Source organism: Panulirus ornatus, chromosome 2 (assembly GCF_036320965.1).
Source record: "Panulirus ornatus isolate Po-2019 chromosome 2, ASM3632096v1, whole genome shotgun sequence".
In the NCBI taxonomy this organism is placed as follows: Eukaryota; Metazoa; Arthropoda; class Malacostraca; order Decapoda; family Palinuridae; genus Panulirus; species Panulirus ornatus.
This window is the reverse complement of record NC_092225.1, coordinates 85,874,007-85,899,973: the sequence shown is the minus strand read 5'-3', so window position 1 is coordinate 85,899,973 and position 25,967 is coordinate 85,874,007. Positions and strand designations below refer to the sequence as shown.

General features: G+C 42.6%; 1 protein-coding gene across 2 annotated transcripts; it reads right to left on the bottom strand.

Annotated features, from left to right (window-relative positions):
- Positions 1 to 24,382, bottom strand: LOC139757903 (uncharacterized). 2 transcript variants are annotated; one of them, XM_071678849.1, is made up of 4 exons: positions 24,204 to 24,382; positions 3,488 to 3,688; positions 1,326 to 1,487; positions 1 to 1,038 (listed from the first exon to the last, which is right to left on the bottom strand). In XM_071678849.1, the coding sequence occupies exons 2-4, from the start codon at positions 3,671 to 3,673 to the stop codon at positions 160 to 162; spliced, it is 1,227 nt and encodes a 408-aa protein (XP_071534950.1). In that variant the 5' UTR covers positions 3,674 to 3,688; positions 24,204 to 24,382; the 3' UTR covers positions 1 to 159. The 2 variants fall into 2 exon arrangements, with proteins under 2 accessions (XP_071534950.1, XP_071534958.1); XM_071678857.1 differs by lacking the exon at positions 24,204 to 24,382 and adding an exon at positions 6,613 to 6,866.
- Between the last annotated feature and the right edge of the window lie 1,585 nt (positions 24,383 to 25,967).

Below are 25,967 nucleotides of genomic sequence, written 5' to 3'. Positions count from 1 at the left end.
TTTCTGTTAAAAAGGTTTTATTTTAAACATACAAAAATATCATTTGACACGGAACGCATTTCCGAAAATAATAACCACTGTTTGCAACACCAACACCAAGTTTTGGGGGTCGTGGGTCAGTGTTGGTTCTCAGGTCACTAGTGTCAACAGAGGCAGAGTTCAGAAGACGAAGGGAACCATACGGTAAGGCACCTCCCTGCAGTACTTGTCCCAGGCGGCACCGTACTTATCTCGACACTTCTCCTCGTCTCGGAAGACCCGATGGACGAGGAGGATTGTCAGGAAGATGGCGTACAGGAATGGCCATATACCATGCCCAAGACCCGGCAGACACCACGCTAGTGCCAGCATCAGCTCAAACGTATAATTCAGATGCCTGGCACAACCCCAAAAGCCGGAGGTCAGCAGCTTCGACTGCTTGGGGCCAGCGGCACTGGTATACTGAGCCTCTATATAAGTAGCGGGTCTGCCCCACAGGTCGCACTTGCCGTCGTGAGCACGGAAGTGTTCTTTCTCCCAGTCGACGCGGTAGTTCAGCATTATAGCCACCAGACCGAGAGCGAAGATAATCATGGCACCGACCGTTGACACCGTCGGCGGGTGTGCGACGAGGTAGTACGAGGAGAAGGTGTACAGGGATGGCACAAAGACCAGACAACCCCAGCAGATGTAGTAGCCAGCACGGTCCAGGATGATGTCCAGCGTGTTGAAGTAGCCAGTCTCCCACCAGTAGAACTTGGCCAGGTAAATCGTCTGGAGGGCGGCACACACCAGATGAGCCATGCTGAAGCCATTTCTCTCCCAGCCAGCGAGGAAGAACGCCACCACCAGTAGCTCCCACGCTAGGAGACCAAACCTACAGTTGGTCAGCTGCTTCACGTCCACCCCAAGCAGTCTCGGGTGGAGTTCCATGCCGCGGTAGAACTCGTACAGCAGTGGTTTCGGCTCTATCACCTCGGCGGCCTCCGGGGCCACCTTGCCTCTCACCAGCAGGTACAAGCACAACACAAATGCCAACACATTGCAGGACGCAAGGATCTGAAAATACATTCAAGGTTATATCCCTAATAACAAGGATGAATAGTCCTACTGTTGTACAGTAGGAATACTTCAGTTACAGGATACAATATTTCACTGTTAAAATCATAACATGGGATAAATTGTTCCACTACTACAGTTATGACGTACGATACATAACTCCACTGTTACAAGTATGACAATGGGATAATATTTTTCACTTGATCCTGATAGTTTCACTGACAGTTCCGCATGACTGAGGTAGATGAATATTTTTCTCTGCTGTAGTCATCACGCTGTTTACTCACGTTTTTAAAGTTGTGGAACAGATCCAGGGGTATGGTGGGGTAGAGCAGGACTACCGCCAGGAAGGTCAGAAGTGACACCACGAAGAACTGAAAGCCATTGGCCTTGTAGACTGGGGTGTAGCCGAAGCTCGTCTGGGGCCCACAGAACACCTTCCCTGGCACCTGGCGACACAGAATGTATCAAAATTATTCCACAGTCAACTTCCTGATCCAGTATGAGTCACAAAAGCTTCGCAGGATGAATCTAAATACAGATATTTACTAGGATACGACAAATCGGCAAGGAAAAGTCAGCAATATGAAGAGAAGAATTTCACTAGAGAATCTACACGAGGGAGAGATATGTATAATGAAAGTCATTGCATATTATGCCTCGAACCCTGATGCGTTTCCGTCCTACATTATTAGAATCAACTGCCTATTAATCTGACGTCCGTCATGTGCTGCTGCGCTATGAATCCATACAACCTGAAGCAGACCACTGGTGGAGCAGATCACACTGATGCACGGAGAAGCTAACACACACGGACACACACGAAAACAAGATAGCACAGAACTGATAGCTACCATAAAAATCCCCTTACGTTTGTACAGATAGATGTAAGAACAATCCTATAACTACCTCTGTGAACGATATAAACAATCCATAAACAAGCAAGTAAACAACTTAGTTTTGTCCTAGTTAAGGTATGTGGTATATCTAGCTATTATGTTGCTGAACCCATATATCACTTAATGTTCTAATTATCAGACACGGCATAACGTATATACCACAATATTTACTGTGTAAACCTTCTTGTATATCTACCACTTTGACTATGTAGGTTTACCTCAGTCATGTGCTTGTCCAAAGCCTGGGGAATATCCAGCCCCAACTTAACCTTAAGCTCGTTTATTATTTAATTAGTTATTGTTATAACCTCCTAGTCCTATGAAATCTGTCATATCTTATCTACGTATATCCAGCCGAATTGCTATCTAAATTCAATAGACCATTCGTTATCTATTCATTTTTTGTTTACATCCGGGTAAATGCTTATGTGCTTATATTTTCCCCTCATTGTCACACTGGAGCAACTAATTTAGCAACTGATAGTTCCTGATCGTTACCACTATCCTCAAACACACTCCTCTTTTTTTTTCACATCCAAAGCCCCTCAGTTAGGCACTACAGTGGTTATTTTGCCAACTAGTCAGCACCAGGGGGTAAAACATTAGTTTGTTGAGTTTATTTTCGACACTGTTTCCCCTAGCACCACCTTTTGTATACTTTCTGCTAGGCTAGGAACGGGGGACGGGTTTGACTGCTGGAACCTGCTAGGCTAGGAACGGGGGACGGGTTTGACTGCTGGAACCTAACACTTTGCTTAGTTTGCAAGGTGTTGACGAGTGCGACCCTTGTGGACACAGCGCAATTGAAATCGATCTTTTCACTCATAAGAACTTGTAGTTGTGATAAGTGATGAGAATTCATGTGTTACGGGGAGAGTTTTACACTCGTGATGCCCTGTCTCGGTTCAGTATCTGCAAAACCCTATATTTTGGGAGTTAATTATTCCGTTACCAGAATATATATATATATATATATATATATATATATATATATATATATATATATATATATATAGATAGATAGATATTCCCTCAAAGGCCCAGTCCTCTGTTCTTAACGCTACCTCGCTATCGCGGGAAATAGCGAATAGCATAAAAAAAAAAAAATATATATATATATATATATATATATATATATATATATATATATATATATATATATATAAAGGAATTGAAGCAGTAAGCTAAATACTATTTTAGCCACTGGTGCCGAGAAGTTAGAAAAATCACCACTAAGACAATATTTTAAGAGCCATCTCTTCTCATTCCCTGAGCCATAGAAAACTTAAACCTACACGGTAAACGAAAAGGATTATTCTACTTAAAAATAATAGCCCAAATTCATGAAGAAAGTCTCCCTAGAAGGTTCCTCAGCCTTGTATCTTACCAGTACACCCCAGGCCCGTATCTCTCCACTTGGTTATCTAAAACAAGAAAACATTGATTTTAATTTCAATAATGAAGTGAACACATGAAGTGAAGGGAAGATGCGCAGGATGGTGTGGTAGGTACAGAGTGAGTGAGTGGCGCCCAGAAACCTTGGTACGTACCCAGAGTGACAGAAGCGCCCACAGGAGCGTCAGGCCGACCACTGACCAGGAGTGGGCGTCTCCAAGGAGGCTCCAGCTGCTGCTATTGCCGCCGCCCAGCTCAGCTAGGTACTGCACGCCCACCGTTGTTGTCACAACCATCACGGGCGGACCAACGTTGTACCGTAACAGGTTGTAGACGTCCATCACGCCCGATTATTTCTGTTCATTTAGACAGTGATAAATGCCTCAGGAATATGATGGCAATAATTCTAATTATACAGATCAACGAAGGATGTCTTTTAACTTTTGTTGTAAACAAAGACAATCTACATCACTAGCCTCTGGGAAGTTGAGGAGAGGGATACACACTGTTTAAAACAATTTCTATATAAATTTCAAATTGCAAGCGTAGGCCGAGAGGATGGGAGAAAAGATGGCATGGGAATACAGAAAACGAGAGTGAGATCGGAGACAAAGAAAAGAAAACGTGATTGGGAGAGGTTGAAACGGGTAGCTAGTATATTGATGTTCATGTACTGTTTTTGAGTTTAAAGGCCAAAAAAATGTAAGCATGTATGTAAACAAACCGTGTAGATAAAATAAATTTGATTACATCGTGGTGGCTGTGATATAACCATAATATACACAGCGATCATGTAGCTATTAACCCACCTACATACAATACCAGCCACATTAAGACATATATAACCTACTTTTATCCATTCGTACTAGGTACTGAACGACACAAGGGCTACAGGCATAGTGAAGGATTATGTTGCTTTTGAATTATCCTTGACACTTAGAGATTGTCAAAGTTTGTTTGGGAGCATGACATCGACGCCTTATCTCTTTTCAAGCAAAACCCTTAACAAAATTGTGATATTAGATCAGTACTGTAGATGAATTATAAAAAAAAAATAGCATATAGTTCTATCACAATTTTTCGTTGTTATATAAGGCAGTCAATATCATTTTTTAACCACCCAACGAAAGAACCTGAACACCCTCAAGCGTTCAAGATATTTCTAAGACTACACATTATTTCACGGTATTCATGACCCTTGACTGGGTGAAGTCATGTAATGTGACGAATATGAACATTTGTATATTCTGTTGGTGGATGCCAACGAACCACGTGTACCCTACAATAATACTGTTATACTTTTGTTAAAATTCATAACAGGTAACGATGAGACTCGCACGAAACATAAGCTGCGGGTCTTGGGTTAGGATTGTTTATCTGGTGATGCTAAATTCTCTTCGTCTCTTTTTTTTCCATACTCTGGAAGTTGGAGGGATAGATTTCTTGTGGTTCTTGCTATTACATGAACAGTTTGAAACTCTGAATCACGTTTTTTTCTTGATGTGGTGGTTAGGAGGGGGGAGGGGGGAATGAAGGGGTTGGATAGGGGAAGATAGGGTGGGAAAATATGTACAAGATATGGTGTACGAATGCAAGGTGTGTGTGTGTGTATACGGGGTGACTTGTTCGGTAAGTATTTTTTGGCGCCCTGCTTATATACACCCGACAGATTGGATGTTTTGAGTCGTGGTGTTTGTTGGTTTAGGAAGGAAACTGGCTTAGCTAAGTATTGTCTATTGTATAATTGAACTTTATTTTTGAAATAGACCCTCAACTAGGCATTGACACGTATGTTCCCTCTACTGCTTTGAAGGTTTTATTGAATCTTTTCCAAGCTACGTTCAGGTCATTTTCATTGACCATATGATTCCAGGTCGTCTGCCTGTCAAAAGCAAGGAAGGCATTAAAATTTGTACGATAAAAATCGGGAATTTTTTTTTTCTTTCGCGACTGTCGTGTTGATCAACATTACATGCAGTTTTGAAAGTTACCTCAAAAGCTATTTGTCGGTGATCACTTGTACCAGACTCTTCTCGAATTTCATCGTTATCAACGATACTCGTTTTTATAGTTAGACATAAATATAATATATTCTCGTCGCGAGTAGGTTTCTCGATTAATTGGACTGGGTCACTATTAAGCAAATTAAGGCAGAGTCCACGCCCAGAGCTACTGGAAAAGGATTCTCATTTGGGTAAAATCAATTTTCGTCTACCTCTGCGGGGAGCCAATTAACTAGTCTCACTATTATTGTCTTATTCAGTTCTTCTTTAATTCTACAAAAATGAAGTCGACATTCTAAACGGCTACAGCATTTTTTACTACATGATATCAAGGAACTTTAATATTCTTCTCTCCCGCATAATTTCGGATGTTATTTTCTTTACAGATAATTAGTCTTTTAGCGTAAAACATACGGCGGAAGAAGAATCATTTACGCATGCCCGACCTTAAGCGCCACATGAATATTTTCTGGAATTTGAATCATTCATGGGAAGCGTACAGCCATTGTCCAGGCTGCTCGTTCAACATTTCAATGTATATTATCACTGACCATAGACTGTGACCGGTTTTGTTTATTTCCTTTTAGAACAATCTAGTACAGCAGACGGTGCAGTGCCTTCGAACATTAATGTGGATAAACTCTACAGATTTCACTGCAACACACGCACTTCCGTTAGAATATTATCCTGAGGACACAAGGATGGATCATGTTGAAGTAGGCTACTGTGGGTTCGGGGGACCCGGTCAGTGGGTGTAGCTCTCCAGTTAGGATTAGCTAAAGACCTGTGAATATTGTCTTTGGGGTTCGCTAATTTCTACTGTTCTAGTGTTCTACTGCGACAAAGTTCTTCCTGCTTTTTGAAACTTCCTGTGATGTGAATCGACTTTACAATCATTTTTAGAAAAGTTGTAATCATCGAAATTTTGAGATTTTCTTGGTCGAAGGTTCAAAAACAAATTTGTTTTTCAGGGATGTATAAACTCCCGCTTCTCCCCCTGGACTTGATCCCCTGACAACCGCAAGAGAAGCTTATTACACAAAACCATACAACTAAATACGGGACGGACGGACACATGCGGACGCAAGGTAAAACAAGTGCAGAGCAGTATGCCCTCCACTTCACAATGACAGTATAAAAAGAACAACTTTCCTTGTTCGTGTGCTGAATGTTGTCTCATATTTTAAATTCAACATATTCTGTCTTCAGTCATAAATTTGTCCGTCCAAAGTCAACTGCAACGTAAACAAAGCAACGCGAGTTAAGTAAACACTCACCAAATCCACATTTCTCTGCTTTTAAACACACAAAGTTGGCAAGTGTTCCGTTCTCGTCGTTTATTTAAAAGTTTGCGTCACGAGTGAGCACTGGACTGCGCAAAAACATTTAACACGGCTTTGTACATAAACAAAGGCTAGCCGCAAGACCTTTCAAAACATGTAGTTCACAAACGCTGCTTAGCGAAGAAGTCCAATGGATTATACAACCGACAGAATCACGACGCACAGCACCGCACCACCACAAGCACAGCTGAGGACTGAGAACGTTTCCTCGCCAAGTATCGATTAGTTTCAGAGCGCAGCTGTTCTAAACATAACCCAAGGAGACTCCTAGCACATTTCGAGATTTCACGATAATAATGGCTTCTCTGGCAATAATAATTACACATATTCTCACTGTAAAGAAAAGTCTCCCCGTAACTGAATGCCGAGTCTGATGAAATGGTTTAAGGCTTTTCCTGACAGGGTAATGTGAGGCCGGACGTGGGTCACAAAGACACGAGTTGCTCTGATTTTGAGACTGCACTCCCGCCCCCGACAGGACGGGGAAACGTGGTGTCCTATATGCCAGTTACCTCAAACAATGTTCCCTGACAGCTTCACACACACATAGGGTGACGTAGCGAGACAAAGCGGCGCACCACAGGTTGACACCACAAATAATTTTAAATGAATTCAGACATTTCTCCTACGTTAATAAAAACAACATTCATCAATACTGTCTTACATTACCGGGGAAACAGTCTTGCAATGTACGGGACGCGTTAGTTGTTAGTGTTAAGATTTCCAATGTGTCGTTCTTAGTAAAATTTACTGATACGAACTGTTTATTACCGGTTAAGTTACTTTACAATGCATTTTTTGTACATATTGGAGGGATGAGTAATAAGATAAAGTACGTTAAGGATTCAGAGAAAGTACAGTTTTTAAATATTTGCGTATACATCTACTGGCGCCTCTACTACAGTTATGAGGGAACTATGTACTGTATAGATGAAATCAGTAGCTGGGTATGCATCATATGACAGGCTAAAATTACGAAAACTAGGGAATAAGACATGGGAGTAATTTAGAACAACGATATTAGGATGGTTTTTCCATGTACCCTGGTAGCTAAACTGTAATCATTTCATGAAAGAAGACGTAGATAAGAAGTTAGAGAACATGATCAAGCAAAAAATGCAATATTAGGATGTAATGTTCTTAGAGGTAAGAGGTTTGGTGATGATCCGTGTGAAGGTTAGTTACCTAAAAAGGGTCACATCCAAGGGGAAGGATCAAGACAGTTGTATGCCCTGTGAGGGCATGTAATACTGAAGAGATAAACAGAAATATATAACTGTGATGAAGGTTAAGGAAGTATTGACGGCGATCTAAACAATGATTATTTAATACTACCAGGTGGGAGAGTTGAATGTCAGCTGTGAGAAGGCAGAGGCTCTTCCACTAGATAATATTCATGGAATTACGAAACGTGATAATGTCTGTTATCCTGATGGAAATGTCCAAGATAATAAGAGGTTTGTAAAGGGATTTGTGACGTGGCGAAATGTGTCTTGCAATAAGAAATGTGGTAGATTAATTGCTATTAATAAGGTTCTAAAAAATGAAAAAAATCAAATAAAAAGGTAAACTCTGAAAACAATAAAGTGATAATAAGTGACTCTAAACGTGATTTCGACAAACTGTAATAGGAAGGTTTCCTACTTATGAAAACAGTAGTGCCAAGAAATATGAAAATATGGAAACGATAGTCACCATTTCTCTAGCAAATAGTGTGGCGGAAAACTGATGTAGTAGGAATTAGATACATCTTTATGTATCTTAAGATATAAGAAAAATAGGCGATATTGTCAAAAGGAAAGTTATAGCGAAGGAACCATTGAAAAAATATAATAAAACTGTAGTAGCATAAAATGGTGCTTCGAAATATATATATAGTGTGGTTTCGGGTATCATTCGTATGGAACAAAAATGCATAATGTATTACTCTGGCTAAGTTAACATTACGATACAAAAGTGGGTGGTAATATAGAGAAAGTTTTTAAAGCTTCGATAAAGAAAAAAAAGTTCTGTGGAAGAAAAGGAAAGTCTTAAACATTTTTTCAAGAACGTGGCACACAGTCTTTAAGTTTAAACTGATATAATCAATGAAGTGTATATGGCTGAGGTAAAGATACAGTGTCAGGAAAATAAAACTATAAAGCTGTCAGCTGAGGCAACGGGATACAGTGAAAATGCTGAAGCAACATACACATAGCAGCAACAGCTGCAGCATCGCAGATCTAGCTGAAAAAAGTGAGCAGAACTAGCTTTCTCGGCGAGTTACAATTATAAAGTGTAATGTCACCTACCGTGACATTATCCAGCTCACACACTTCCTTGAACTTTACCATAACCGTCGTAAAGAATGGCGAGCTATACTTATCATTCCCTTTCTAATGTACGAGTTCTATAGCCCAGAAATTCTTATCAGAAATTTTATCAAAAACAGAAGGTAAACACGGCTCGTCTCTCAGAGCCAAGGTACCTAGCTTAAACATTATAGCTACTAGTGTCGACATCATGCCAACAGGACGAACTTTAGCATGGAATTCCTCATATCAAGCACCGTATATTTCTCCCATTATCAAAAACATTGCTTTCTCAACAATAGTGATATGATATAAATGTTATAGACTCCGTGAATCAGTATTTGGATCCACGTCAAATTCTGAGGTTATTGTCTCCGTGGCATTATTGAAGGGAAAATATATATTTCTCCAGGATGGAGCGTGTGCTTTAGAGAACCTAATGCTACCGTTCGATTAAAAAAACAAAATTAGTATTAACGAACTACGACTTCAACTGTTGGAAGAATCAGGGCCAGACGAAGCCTAAAAGGTTATGACATCCTTTGTCCCGCCAAGGACGAGAATGGCGCCTTGTCAACAAAGCCGGACACTGTCAGGTCTCGAGAGCCCAAATTCGACCAGATACACCAAATTACATTATTATTATTATTATTATTATTATTATTATTATTATTATTATTATTATTATTATCATTCATACTTTTTCGCTGTTTCCCAAGGTCGCGCCATTCTCCAGCTGTCATGTACAAATTCACCGATACCACAGCCCCTCCATCCACAGACCAGGCCCCACCGACCTTTACCTGTCCATGGTTTCGTGCAGTGTGCTCGGGGAGTCTCGAGCCCCGGATGTTTACAGCGTTCCTCGCCAATACTTCATTCAGTCGTCCGTCGGAAGAAAGTCGTCATTAATTTAATTGTATAAAATAAAACTAAAACCGAAAATAAACCTAATCTAAACGTGTATCATCCCGCATAAACTTTACATTTCCCAAGTCTGTAGACATAGGAAACCGGGTACAGGCTTCGCAAACACCCCCCATACTATATTTCAGTGGGAAAAGTTAATCTCTTGAATGTGGAAGCTAACAGCTGTTACGAAGCTGGACAATAGTTATGGTAAGTGGGTTCACAGCCTCGGCAACAATGACTGAGGTAGGTGGGGTGCATAGCCTTAGATACAGGTGCTGTGGTAGGTGGGTGCACAGCCTCAGCTATATTAGCTGTGGTAAGTGGGTGCACAACCTCAGCTATATTTGCTATGATAGGTGGGTGCACAGCCTTAGATACACTACCTGTGGTACAGCCTCGGTAACAGTAGCTGTGGTAGGTGGTGGCACAGCCTAGGTAACAGTAGCTGTGGTAGATGGTAGCACAGCCTCGGTAACAGTAGCTGTGGTAGGTGGTGGCACAGCCTCGGTAACAGTAGCTGTGGTAGGTGGTGGCACAGCCTCGGCAACAGTAGCTGTGGTAGGTGGTGGCACAGCTTCAGCAGCAGTAACAAAAATGTTACACGTGTTCGACTCCTCACTTGACAGATAAATAATATCTACAACTCCACAGATACTGAATGTAATCAGAGGAGGAGGAGGAGGAGGAGGAGGGTAGTGATGTCTCCGGGCGGTGACCTGAGGTCAGATAAGGAGGTGACGGTCCACAATCTCGACCCACCTGTACGGTGATGACGCTGCAAACCTCAGAAGTGGTGGATCACCAGTGCCAGCCAGAAGGACGTGGATATCTGGATCGCTTTTGTAGTTGAGAGGGAGTTAAAAACAAAGCTTTTGTGTTTTCCGGTGGTGGGGGGAGGGGGGGGGGGTTCCCTGGGGGCAGGGTAGGCTATCCTGGTTGGGGGAAAATGTCACGAATTCGTGGGGAAATTGTAGATATGGGGAGGGAGCCTGGGGACATACCAATACCATAAGTCGTGAGTTGCAGCCATTACTTGTCGGGAATAATGTCACAAGTATACATGTAGTATATATAGTCCCTCCGGCAGCCACAGGATATAAAATACTGGCATTCTACACACACACATATATATATATATATATATATATATATATATATATATATATATATATATATATATATATTGGAAAGGATCACAATTTTGCGCGTGATCAAGATATTCCTATGAGTCCACGGGGAAAATGAAACACGAAAAGTTTCCAAGTGCACTTTCGTGTAATAATCACATCATCAGGGGAGACACAAGAGAGAAATATAACAGTCAGTTGATATACATGTTTACCAAATGGCGTCCTAGCTTAGTCTCTTCGCTGTATATCAGCTGTTATATTTCTCTCTTGTGTCTGCCCTGATGTGATTATTACACGAAAGTGCACTTGGGAACTTTTCGTGTTTCATTTTCCCCGTGGACTCATAGGAATATAATATATATATATATATATATATATATATATATATATATATATATATATATATATATATATATATATATATATATATATATTATGTGACATTCATTTTTTAATTTCATTTCAAGCTAGAAGTTTGTTTTCTAAATTATTTCTTACATTTTCATATGTATGTATATGTGTTGTGTGTGTATATGTGCGTATGTAATATATATATATATATATATATATATATATATATATATATTTTTTTTTTTTTTTTTTTTTTTCGCTGTCTCCCGGTTTGCGAGTAGCGCAAGAAACAGACGAATGAAATGGCCAACCCCCCCCTATACAATGTATATACAAACGTCCACACACGCAAATATACATACCTACACGCTTTCCATGGTTTACCCCAGACGCTTTCACATGCTTGATTCAATCCACTGACAGCACGTCAACCCCGGTATACCACATCGCTCCAATTCACTCTATTCCTTGCCCTCCTTTCACCCTCCTGCATGTTCAGGCCCCGATCACACAAAATCTTTTCACTCCATCTTTCCACCTCCAATTTGTCTCCCTCTTCTCCTTGCTCCCTCCACCTCCGACACATATATCCTCTTGGTCAATCTTTCCTCACTCATCCTCTCCATGTGCCCAAACCACTTCAAAACACCCTCTTCTGCTCTCTCAACCACGCTCTTTTTATTTCCACACATCTCTCTTACCCTTACGTTACTCACTCGATCAAACCACCTCACACCACACATTGTCCTCAAACATCACATTTCCAGCACATCCATCCTCCTGCGCACAACTCTATCCATAGCCCACGCCTCGCAACCATACAACATTGTTGGAACCACTATTCCTTCAAACATACCCATTTTTGCTTTCCGAGATAATGTTCTCGACTTCCACACATTCTTCAAGGCCCCCATTTTTCGCCCCCTCCCCCACCCTATGATCCACTTCCGCTTCCATGGTTCCATCCGCTGCCAGATCCACTCCCAGATATCTAAAACACTTCTCTTCCTCCAGTTTTTCTCCATTCAAACTCACCTCCCAATTGACTTGACCCTCAACCCTACTGTACCTAATAACCTTGCTCATATTCACATTTACTCTTAACTTTCTTCTTCCACACACTTTACCAAATATATATTATCCCTGGGGATAGGGGTGAAAGAATACTTCCCACGTATTCCTCCCGTGTCGTAGAAGGCGACTAGAGGGGACGGGAGCGGGGGGCCAGAAATCCTCCCCTCCTTGTATTTTTTTTAACTTTCTAAAATGGGAAACAGAAGAAGGAGTCACGCGGGGAGTGCTCATCCTCCTCGAAGGCTCAGACTGGGGTGTCTAAATGTGTGTGGATGTAACCAAGATGTGAAAAAAGGAGAGATAGGTAGTATGTTTGAGGAAAGGAACCTGGATGTTTTGGCTCTGAGTGAAACGAAGCTCAAGGGTAAAGGGGAAGAGTGGTTTGGGAATGTCTTGGGAGTAAAGTCAGGGGTTAGTGAGAGGACAAGAGCAAGGGAAGGAGTAGCAGTACTCCTGAAACAGGAGTTGTGGGAGTATGTGATAGAATGTAAGAAAGTAAATTCTCGATTAATATGGGTAAAACTGAAAGTTGATGGAGAGAGATGGGTGATTATTGGTGCATATGCACCTGGGCATGAGAAGAAAGATCATGAGAGGCAAGTGTTTTGGGAGCAGCTGAATGAGTGTGTTAGTGGTTTTGGTGCACGAGACCGGGTTATAGTGATGGGTGATTTGAATGCAAAGGTGAGTAATGTGGCAGTTGAGGGAATAATTGGTATACATGGGGTGTTCAGTGTTGTAAATGGAAATGGTGAAGAGCTTGTAGATTTATGTGCTGAAAAAGGACTGGTGATTGGGAATACCTGGTTTAAAAAGCGAGATGTACATAAGTATACGTATGTAAGTAGGAGAGATGGCCAGAGAGCGTTATTGGATTACGTGTTAACTGACAGGCGCGCGAAAGAGAGACTTTTGGATGTTAATGTGCTGAGAGGTGCAACTGGAGGGATGTCTGATCATTATCTTGTGGAGGCTAAGGTGAAGATTTGTATGGGTTTTCAGAAAAGAAGAGTGAATGTTGGGGTGAAGACGGTGGTGAGAGTAAGTGAGCTTGGGAAGGAGACTTGTGTGAGGAAGTACCAGGAGAGACTGAGTACAGAATGGAAAAAGGTGAGAACAATGGAAGTAAGGGGAGTGGGGGAGGAATGGGATGTATTCAGGGAATCAGTGATGGATTGCGCAAAAGATGCTTGTGGCATGAGTGGGAGGTGGGTTGATTAGATAGGGTAGTGAGTGGTGGGACGAAGAAGTAAGATTATTAGTGAAAGAGAAGAGAGAGGCATTTGGACGATTTTTGCAAGGAAAAAATGCAATTGAGTGGGAGATGTATAAAAGAAAGAGACAGGAGGTCAAGAGAAAGGTGCAAGAGGTGAAAAAGAGGGGGTGAGAGAGTATCATTAAATTTTAGGGAGAATAAAAAGATGTTCTGGAAGGAGGTAAATAAAGTGCGTAAGATAAGGGAGCAAATGGGAACTTCAGTGAACGGCGCAAATGGGGAGGTGATAACAAGTAGTGGTGATGTGAGGAGATGGAGTGAGTATTTTGAAGGTTTGTTGAATGTGTTTGATGATAGAGTGGCAGATATAGGGTGTTTTGGTCGAGGTGGTGTGCAAAGTGAGAGGGTTAGGGAAAATGATTTGGTAAACAGAGAAGAGGTAGTAAAAGCTTTGCGGAAGATGAAAGCCGGCAAGGCATCAGGTTTGGATGGTATTGCAGTGGAATTTATTAAAAAAGGGGGTGACTGTATTATTGACTGGTTGGTAAGGTTATTTAATGTATGTATGACTCATGGTGAGGTGCCTGAGGATTGGCGGAATGCGTGCATAGTGCCATTGTACAAAGGCAAAGGGGATAAGAGTGAGTGCTCAAATTACAGAGGTATAAGTTTGTTGAGTATTCCTGGTAAATTATATGGGAGGGTATTGATTGAGAGGGTGAAGGCATGTACAGAGCATCAGATTGGGGAGGAGCAGTGTGGTTTCAGAAGTGGTAGAGGATGTGTGGATCAGGTGTTTGCTTTGAAGAATGTATGTGAGAAATACTTAGAAAAGCAAATGGACTTGTATGTAGCATTTATGGATCTGGAGAAGGCATATGATAGAGTTGATAGAGATGCTCTGTGGAAGGTATTAAGAATATATGGTGTGGGAGGCAAGTTGTTAGAAGCAGTGAAAAGTTTTTATCGAGGATGTAAGGCATGTGTACGTGTAGGAAGAGAGGAAAGTGATTGGTTCTCAGTGAATGTAGGTTTGCGGCAGGGGTGTGTGATGTCTCCATGGTTGTTTAATCTGTTTATGGATGGGGTTGTTAGGGAGGTGAATGCAAGAGTTTTGGAAAGAGGGGCAAGTAGGAAGTCTGTTGGGGATGAGAGAGCTTGGGAAGTGAGTCAGTTGTTGTTCGCTGATGATACAGCACTGGTGGCTGATTCATGTGAGAAACTGCAGAAGCTGGTGACTGAGTTTGGTAAAGTGTGTGAAAGAAGAAAGTTAAGAGTAAATGTGAATAAGAGCAAGGTTATTATGTACAGTAGGGTTGAGGGTCAAGTCAATTGGGAGGTAAGTTTGAATGGAGAAAAACTGGAGGAAGTAAAGTGTTTTAGATATCTGGGAGTGGATCTGGAAGCGGATGGAACCATGGAAGCGGAAGTGGATCATAGGGTGGGGGAGGGGGCGAAAATTCTGGGAGCCTTGAAAAATGTGTGGAAGTCGAGAACATTATCTCGGAAAGCAAAAATGGGTATGTTTGAAGGAATAGTGGTTCCAACAATGTTGTATGGTTGCGAGGCGTGGGCTATGGATAGAGTTGTGCGCAGGAGGATGGATGTGCTGGAAATGAGATGTTTGAGGACAATGTGTGGTGTGAGGTGGTTTGATCGAGTAAGTAACGTAAGGGTAAGAGAGATGTGTGGAAATAAAAAGAGCGTGGTTGAGAGAGCAGAAGAGGGTGTTTTGAAATGGTTTGGGCACATGGAGAGAATGAGTGAGGAAAGATTGACCAAGAGGATATATGTGTCGGAGGTGGAGGGAACGAGGAGAAGTGGGAGACCAAATTGGAGGTGGAAAGATGGAGTGAAAAAGATTTTGTGTGATCGGGGCCTGAACATGCAGGAGGGTGAAAGGAGGGCAAGGAATATAGTGAATTGGATCGATGTGGTATACCGGGGTTGACGTGCTGTCATTGGATTGAATCAGGGCATGTGAAGCGTCTGGGGTAAACCATGGAAAGCTGTGTAGGTATGTATATTTGCGTGTGTGGACGTATGTATATACATGTGTATGGGGGTGGGGGTGGGTTGGGCCATTTCTTTCGTCTGTTTCCTTGCGCTACCTCGCAAACGCGGGAGACAGCGGCAAAATATATATATATATATATATATATATATATATATATATATATATATATATATATATATATATATATATATATTCAGTAGTCAGATTAGTACACTCCATACTGACTCCTGTTCCCCCAGTGTGGTCGACCCAGCAGCAGCAGCACTACAATCGTTAGGGGAAGCTAGACTACAGTCAGGCTCGCCAGGGAGGACTACAGATCATGTTCGTTGCCACACACGCATCAGTGTGACTGTTGCCTCAGTACTCCATTACAAGGAGCAAAACACAAGTAACGTTCGAATCCTGGCCGTGGCAGTCGGCTTACACTCAACCCAGGTGTTCATCCTCCCCTCGGGGCTGGTTGATAAATAGGCACCTAACTCAGGATGGTGTGTGTGTGTGTGTGTGTAAACATATACAGGAGTGAATACATAGTTCATACAGTATGCACAAGACTAAAAGACAAGGCAACAAGTTTAAAAATGTCTTCACGTAACACACATGCAGCAAGTATTAATCACACACACACACACACACACACACACACACACACACACACACACACACACACACACACACAGGTACCAGGTTGCCAAGGGAACCCTCAACTTACTACCCATCAGTTGCGGTATCCAAGATTGGGCCAATTTGCATCTCATCATCCATATGAGTGGGGCCCAGAGAGGCACAAACCACCACTGGAAGTATGCAGACGACTCCATCTTTGGCACCACTATTGCCAAGGACGTCACCATTAATCACATTCAGACTGATGAAGCAAATCAATCGGTGCAAACATCATCCAGCCCACTGCATCACATATGGGCATGACGTCCTTCGGTAGTAAGAGATTTCAAGGATTTTAGTGTCACTGTATGGATGGTTTAAACTGAGAGATATGTCATCAAATCTTCCTCATATCGTCTCTTAACTTCGCCGAATAAGGTGACGTGGCTTACCACCTTCTGAGCTCAGGAATGTCTACACCATCTCCATTCTACCTAAGATCAATTTCGTTCTCCAGCCTGCACCCTTACAGCTACACACACAGGGGCCAGCAGGAAAGAGTGCACAAAATGGTACGCACAATCATCCTCGGCTCGTCTTACATCACCTTACAGAGGTCCCTTATATCTCTAACCCTGTCCACCCTCTCCAACCAACACCGGCAGCTCACTCAGCAGTTTTGCTGATAAACTGCTGATACATCCCAGCCACCGAGATCTCCTCCCCCTGTATCCACCTAAAAGTGCCGCCGTCTGTCACCACAATCGCCATGTACCTATCAGAGCTTGTACATAGAGATAAAAGAATAGTCCTATACCTACCACTTTGAACGTCATAAACAATCCAAGTAAGCAGCATAGTTTTCTCTTCGTTATATGGTATGTAAACTACTATTGTACTTTTAACTCGCTGTATAAATTATAACATAATATATAATGCATAATATATAATCCACAGTATTTACTCTGTAAATACTGTTTGTATCAGGACTGCCAGACAGCACTTGACACCGACCCCACGGGAGACTGATTATCAATATGGGTTAGACGCCTTCGACAGAGAGGTTAACAAACGACGCATGCCACAACTGACTTCTCGAAATAGGTTACTGTCATAAAGGGAGTGCTCTAGATTCCTGTTCTGGTATCATTATTTCTCTTGATCTATGTGACTAACAGTGAAAGGAGTTATCGTTATGAATGTCAACTACAAGGAAAATAAGATGCATGAATTTGTGTGAAAGACTTGGAAGTTGACTTGGAAGTCCTTTAACTTGTCGTCAAAATCCCACCTTAGGAAAATAGATAAGGAATCCAACCGTTTTGCTAGCAAATATTAGAATTGCATTCAAGTTCACGGAAACTGAAGTATCCTAATAGCTGTTCGCATCCTACATAAGGCTAAAACATGAATACGCTGCTCAAGTTTGGATCACCGCTCCTACAGAGAGACAAAGACCTGATACAGAAGGGTAACAGAAATGGTACCATTCTTAAGAAAGCTGTGTCACCAGGAGAGGCTAGAGGTCTTAAATTGGCCCACCATGAAAGACAGAAGAGTGAGGAGTGACCTGATCACAACATAACTCTAGCTGTTGGAGCATATATAGATTTGGGCAAATGGAGTCTTGCGTAGTGAAAATCGAAGATATAATTCAAGAATTGAATTATAAGAAACTGAAGGCAACGTTCTTAGTTTCGAATAGTTAGTGTGACCCTTCCCCTAGAGTGTGTCTGACCACAGTACAGCAGGAAACTCAAGAAAGTTGTCCACAAGTCAGAGATCTAATGCGACAATCGTTTTGTAAACATGAAGAAACTGACGACAGACTGGCTCCAGCGAGCGATGGCTGAGGAGCAGTTCTACGGTGAGTTATCTCACTTTTTACCTATTAATGGCCCGTCATTTACCTCAGTAAGTGAGTTTAACCACATTGCTATAAGAAGTTTACCTAACCGACATTTACTCTCTGAGATCACATGCCACCATAGATATTTTTTTTGGGGGGGGAAAGAAGTGTTGAGGGAAACTTCGTCGAAAGATAAAGTGATAGAAATATGTAAACTAATGTAACACAGGTTCCCGGTCATAAATTACGATGTATTTACTCCATTAAGAATATTACTGATTAATTAACATTATATTCATTAATCATTTACCTTTATTCATTTAATGTTTTGGGGTCTAATCGTAATTCAAGTTTGTAAGAGGTTAGACATATTTTTCATACCTTTCCGTTCTCCCAAGCCTACTGTAACCAATCCCGAAAACTCATTTACATCACTAACAATAAACTAAATAACGAAACAACAATAATCGTAAATGCCGATCGAGCAACACTGCGGCTGGCTCGTTGTAACTAGGCGTCAAGCGGCAATACAAGCTTTATGTATTCTCATCACGAACAACTGGCTCGACTGGTGTAAAAACATCTCGAGTTGCACCTAGCCAAACAGTCATGACTTGCCTGGTAGTGAAGGCAATATTCCCATTCAGCAGTGAATCACAAACTAGTCATGGAGATGAATGTAAACAATGGACGTTACCAGATGTCACTAGTCTTAGAGCGTCGGTAAACCTGCTCATGTCAACATTATCATGGATCTATGCACAGTTCTACAGCTTAGCGAATGTTATATAACAGGCGATCAGTCACGTTACGCAAGACTGCATGACTGCAAACAACCACATACTAGCTTGTGAACCATTATTTTCATAGTAAGTTTGTTTTTTCTAAAATATATCTGTAAATAGTGGAAAAGTAAGAAAAATCTAGATTAGTGTAACTAAATGAAACAGTTGCAGTTACTAAACTTGCAGTTTTTCCTAAGTGCTATGCAACAAGCCCAGCAAGCATAAAAACAAGAAGATAATCAAAATAGGGCCAAGTATGAAGAAGGAACCTATGGAATCTTAAACACACACGTCAAAAAGATAGTTTGGGAGGCCCTATTTCTGTATAAGAGTTCAGTGATGTGAGATGCAGTGAAATCTTCATCTAAGACACAGAAAGGTATGAAGTAGCAGTAGGTTGAGAGAGAGAGAGAGAGAGAGAGAGAGAGAGAGAGAGAGAGAGAGAGAGAGAGAGAGAAAATTTATCTAAAGAATTATTAAAATAAGAAAAAAGGATGGATCTGATATGTCTTTTGTTCCCTCCCGCTGAGATAACCTTCTATCCATCGAATGTTTCGCACCTGGCGATCCAGCTTCGTAATCAGCTTCCATGCGGTTCACCGTTAAATGGTCTTTGGCAGTCAAGGTACATAAAGTCCACCCACCCTCCCCTCTTTGTCCGAGACAGAACTCACACACTCGTAGAAATCTAAGACGTATGTTTACACATGACCTATCCCTAAAACCGTGTCGTCTCTCACGTAGGTTATATTTCCTCAGTAGAGAGCCATCCACTTGCTATCCAGCTATCTTTTCCATAACTCTACAGACCACACTCGCCAGTGAGGCCGGCGAGTTGAGCGGCTGTTCCCTGTCTCCTTTCTTAAAGATACGTATGACGTTTTCCCTTTTCCACTCCCTTGACACTTTGCCTCTCCCCAGCGACATCTTGAACAGTATTTCTAGAGAGGTTTATCTCGAGTATCTGCACACATCTCTAGCACATAGGGTGAAATTTCGTCCGGATCACAAGCCTTGTGTGAGTTATGGCCTTTTATTATTCTATCAACGTCTTTTCTATATATCTTAATGTTTTCTTGAGCCCGCTCCTCTGTCCATCTCACTGGTACTGGGGCTATAGTGTCTTCCACTGGAGAAGAGTTCTGAACTTGTTATTAAGCTTCTTACGTATCCTTACACTATCCTCAATAATTCTTCACTCTGAATCCCTTAGCCTGATTAGCTGATCTTTAACTGACTACTGATGAATTTTTGAGAAGTGTCGGATCTTCTTCTGCCTTGTCCGCAATATTCGTTTCATAAATGTCTATGTTTCTCATTTCTCATCCTGCTATACTGGTTCGTTGATGTCATACGCCTTGCAACTATTGGCTGGCTGGAGTGTCGTCTGTAGCTTCGTCACTGTGCGTATCGTAGCTCCTTTGTATCTTAACATCCATTATCATACCATTATTTCCCCCTCATCACCATTCCCTCTGTACTTGAGGCTACAGATATCCCGCATTCCTGCATCACTATACATTTCACAGAATCTCTCCTCAATGGCCCGACTCCTGGCAACTGACCTCCATCTCCAAACCTGTTACCATGAGGTTTGTGTAGTTTTTCTCGATTATATCTCCTCATTATGTCTTGTCTCACCTGTGTGTGTGTGTGTTTGTGTGTGTGTTAGATATGGACGACCAACCATATACATATCTGCAGCAGGCATGGAGCGTGAGGGCAGAATGAACGTGTACCGGCGCTTCTGTGATATCCAATCTTGACTGTGTTCGGTATTCCTGGGGTGAGCGCCAACCGTGCCAGGAGAGGGGGTCAGATTGTGCCTGGGGAAGGGGGGTAGGTCAGGGGGATGGGGTGCCACAAAGGAAGACAGTACTGTACAACCAAAGGTAAATATGTAACACAGAGAATTATAAAGACTGAGGGCGACGTATAAGAGATGTCGGCGTGTTATAGTATGAAAATATTGATGACAAATTGGTGGACGTGGGTTGTTGTGGGTGAGGCCAGCGAGAGGTGCAGGCCCCAGAGAGTGTGGGTGTGGAGTGAGAGTACGTAGAAATTATGCGTGGGAACCGAGTGCGTGGGTAGACACTGCGTAGAAAGTTCGTTTGTGGTGAGAAAGTACTTGGCTCCTCACTTACCTACCTACCTACGAGTATCTACACCTTGACTTTGCCAAGAGGCTGGAGGCCTACTACCGCGTAGCGCTCACCACCACAAGAGTGCGTTAAGGACACAGTACCTGTGAAGGCAACATGAAGGGAGAGATTGAGGAAGCACCCTGTCGCTGTACCACCTGATGAAGGCTTTGTTTGTACACTGTACCCTACACTTTACACCCGGGTGCAGCACTGTTACCAGCCTCCTCTACACCCGGGTACAGCAGTGATGCCAGCGTCGTCCACTGAACAAGGGGACTCCGGCACCCACCCACCCACCCACATGCTGATGGTACAGACAAGCGAGCCTGCCCGGCGCAGCAGCGAGGGTGGGGGCCTCCCTCGGTAACACTAGGAGGTGACCACAATCCTGGCCAGGCGGGCGACACTTGCAACATGACTTGTCCACCCGACACACACACACACACACACACACACCAGAACGCTGGCGTACGAGTCAAAAACTGACCACGTTGAAGATGAGGTCAGCGGGTACGGCCGGAGGCAGAGGTTGGTAAACACCGTAACCATAGGATCGGGTTGGGGGGGGGGGGGGGGGGAGGTGTTATGTCAGACACCCTGGCTTGGGGGGGGGGGGGGGGGGGTAATTGCCGGGCTCACGACTCTCAAGGTCAAACTCTCTTGTTGATCGTGACCACCACGTCTGAGGGTCACTGTGTGTATCGTCACGGGTTAATAATAGCACTGATAACAAGTGTTGTGCTAAGCCCAGCCGGATTCACCATGGGCCGGACCAGCAGGCAGCAGCACCGCCCCCCCCCCCCCCCCCCGGCTAACCAACGTGTGTATAAACGCAAGAAAACAACAAGAGATGAGCTTAATGAACACGACGGCAGGAGGGGAACAACTGCCCCCCTCCCCCTCCCCCCCCAAGGCCTCGAGGACTGCCTTGTTTAAGGGACTGACGTCAGGGGCGTAGCGAGGGAGGACGAGGAGGCCACAGTCCAGGGAGGCACACTCATGTGGGTCGTCATGCTGGGAGGTTTATTATGCCCGACTCGATCCCGTTCAATGGTTTCCGTGGAGAAGTATTCCGGCCTGTGTTTTCGTGAGGAGAATCTCAATCATGAGTCACGAAACGAACATGAAAAGATCTATTGGATGGCCATTTGAATCACAGGTCCTCCCACGCGGTGGTGGGTTAGGGTGCAGGGTGGGTGTAGGAGTAAGTTGCAGTGGTGAGTCAGGGTGCAGGGTGGATGTAAGAGAAAGTTGCGGTGGTGGGTCAGGGTGCAGGGTGGGTGTAAGAGTAAGTTGCGGTGGTGGGTCAGGGTGCAGGGTGGGCGAAAGAAAAAACTAGGTTGGTGGATCAGGTACATGAGTCAGGATGTAGCGTGGATGTAAGCGTGAGTCAGGGTGTACCGTGGGTACATGGGAGAGTGAGTCGGGGAAGTGAATGGGTGTAGAGGGTGAGTGAGTAGGGTGGAGGGAGGGTGTAAGAGGTGAGAGAAAGGGTGGTGGGAGGGCGAAGGGGGGTGAAAGACAGTGTGGTGGATAGAACCTGGTGCCTCAGAATGCAATGACATGGCATGTCATTTGCGAAGCAATGCCAGGATGTCGAAGAAAGGCCACATGCACCCAAATCCTCTCTCTGTCGCTGTCATGTACGGAAAACACAGCCTTCTCCATAAACAGGAGCAACAGATCTTTCCATGGTTTTCCTCGGCCGTTTCACTTGGACTGGTACAGTCCATTGACAACACAACTCCTGTATACAATATTGTTCCAATTAACTCTATCCCGTGCACGCCTTTCACTTTGCTGCATGTTTGGGTCCCGATCGCCCAAATTCGTTTTCGCTCTATCCGTACATCTCTAGTTTGGTCTATATAAATGAATTAAAACAGGAACAAACAACTGGTGTCCTTATATATATATATATATATATATATATATATATATATATATATATATATATATATATATATATATACTTTAGCTCAGTCCATTAACGAGAGATACGGTGACTGAGTCAACAGTTTTAACGCCTTCTGTTACGCTCGAGGCAGGACGAAGCCTAACAGTGGCGACCATCCTGAATATTATACAACATTCTTCATGAAAGGTTATACCTCTCCACACTGTGGGGTGCACAATATATCTGCCAGGGATACCGGCACAAATCAATTCAATACACTTCACGAAGAGGTAAGTGCTTCATTTTTCGCTGATCACCAAACTTGCTGATTTTTTAAACAAAACGGATGTAGAACATTCCAACCGCCAAATGGACTCCCGACATACAGGAGGAGATAAATATTCTAAGCTCGCTCACTCTTACGTTTACTGACCTACCCCATCAGGTCGCCACATACTGTCATGGAGCAGCCTCTCGGAGAATCTCAAGCAGGTCTCCATCTAGGGCTGAAGTTCCGCCTCCAGCTTTCTTTCAACCATGACTAGGAGTAATTATATATATATATATATATATATATATATATATATATATATATATATATATATATATATATATATATAATGTGTGTGTGTGTGTGTGTGTATGTGTGTGTATAGGGGCGTAAAGTCTCGTACGAAGCGGAAATGTGAAAATTTTTAGTTTGTAATTATCATACGATTTAAGATTATCCTGGTGACAGGAGGTGGATTTGAACTACACTACCTCCACCTGTAATGCTAACGACTTTAGAAAGTCCATGTGGAGGCGGAGGAGTGGGATGGGGGGACCAGGTCAGTCACCCGCCGCTGACTCCATGGTTTGTTTTGGTTTTACTTTCGTTGGTGGGTGGTGGTGGCGGCTGACTCCCTTGTAGGTCAGCAGGCCGCGCACCAGCCACACACTCCACTGCCACAGTGACCCAGGACAACAGTGAAATTTCCCGAATGAACCGGTAAAATGAGCTATTTTGTCCAACGTTTCCTTAACGCACAAGATACTACTATTAATAACGCATGACTTCCATCATAAATGCATCATCTCTAATACACTTCACTGACTTTCTATCGAAAAGGATTATGTGAGAGAGTACATCTTAAGTAATATCCAAACCGAGGACTGTAGTTACCCGCCTGGCAACATGACGTGAGGGTCACTAGCCTTGACTGTCTTTCAGCTGTTACCTTAGTAACTACCGCACGGTCACTTACCTCGAGCAGCTCTACAGAGTTGAACAATCTTGACACTGACGGGGCAGTGTCACTGTGAGGAGAGCGAGGGCCTCGAGCTGAGTGAGTGTGTGTATAGGGACTGTAGCACAAGGGGAGAGAGTACGAGTGAGGTGCTCAGGGCCTCATGTGGGGAGAATAGAGAACTGAGTGAAGTCTGTCGCGTTACCGGGGGCCGGCCGACCACCAGCCGCTGGCGGGTGGTGCCACTCCGTCTATAAACTGCCCCATACATATACCCTCACATACAAGATCAGGTCTAGTTATTCGTCGGAGAAAGTCAAGATCACTCTTCCTATGACACCGACATAATGGTTTTATCAAAACTAGTAACAAATAGAAAAATAGAATAAATAGCTTTAGCATCGTTGATGTGGCATCACTCCCGTCCGTGACTAGATTCATATTCAATTTGATCAGTTTTGACCCTAAATGACTGGCATAGGACCTCCTAAATTCTCTTTATATCGGAAATTTCATGTTTTATTAACCCTTTATCACGTATTAGCATTTGAACAATGTTAGATTCCTTCTCTTTAAATAACTAGGGTGGTAATTACTCATCATAAGGGCTGGTAGTGTTGCGGGAGTTGGTAATGATGCTTCCTCCCGACTCCATTGGAAATGGCGTATCCTGGTAACGTCAACCGCCGTTTTACCACTGGCGTAACATGGTAATGTCAACCATAGTGTTACCAGTAGCATAGCTGGTAACGCCACCCATAGTATTACCAGTGACGTAACATGTTCAAGTCAAACATAGTGTTACCAGTGGCGTAACATGGTAATGTAACTATAGCGTTACCAATGGTGTAACAGTAGCGTAAACCATAGTGTTACCAGTGGTGTAACATGTTAACGTGAACCGTACTGTTATCATTGGTATAATAACGATGACTATAGTAACGTAAACATGGTAGTATTAGTGATGCAACGTGGTAACGTGAATTATGGCGTTACCAATTGCGCTGTAGTGAATCATTTTTTTTCGGTTCACAACATAATACATGTTGAGGCTGAATTCTGTCTGCTCTAAGATTATTATTATTATTATTATTTTATTATTATTATTATTACTACTACTACTACTACTACTACTACTGCTACTACTACTACTACTACTACTACTACTGCTATTGTAATAGGGATGCCATTAGGCTCCGCATATGAAATTCGTTCGATTATATTAAATGAAATATAACAACTTTAGATATAAGCTTGGAACTAATTGATAAGAAAATGTATGAGAATTAATGTACTACATTCCCAAGAGAACAGAGTACTACCACCAGATATAACGATATTGCATTCGAATTTTTCACATCTAAGATAAGATTTCATAAATCGTTTTGGATTAAAAATAGCAACGTTTAGGGGGAGTTAGGAACTAACTGATGATCTAGAAAACATAGAAGAGATAGATTCTAGGGAGAACATGAAAGAGATTTTTCTTGACAAAGCTGTAATTGGACGCAAAGCTACATGTAGTGACATAATCTAATTCTTCCATTGGCGAGGAATGACTATCTTATTTCCTTTTGATGAAGTCTTACACAAGAGAGTTAAAATCCGGCAAGTTAGATAATAAGTTTCCTCGAGAGTAATAGAACAAATGGGTAAAATAGGGAAAGTGGGAAGAACGTAGCAAGATACATCATGAACATAAAACATATAGAAGGAGTGTTGAAAAACTGCAGTTGTCGCTTAGTGCAAATGGCGTAGTGTTACCATACAATATATCGGATT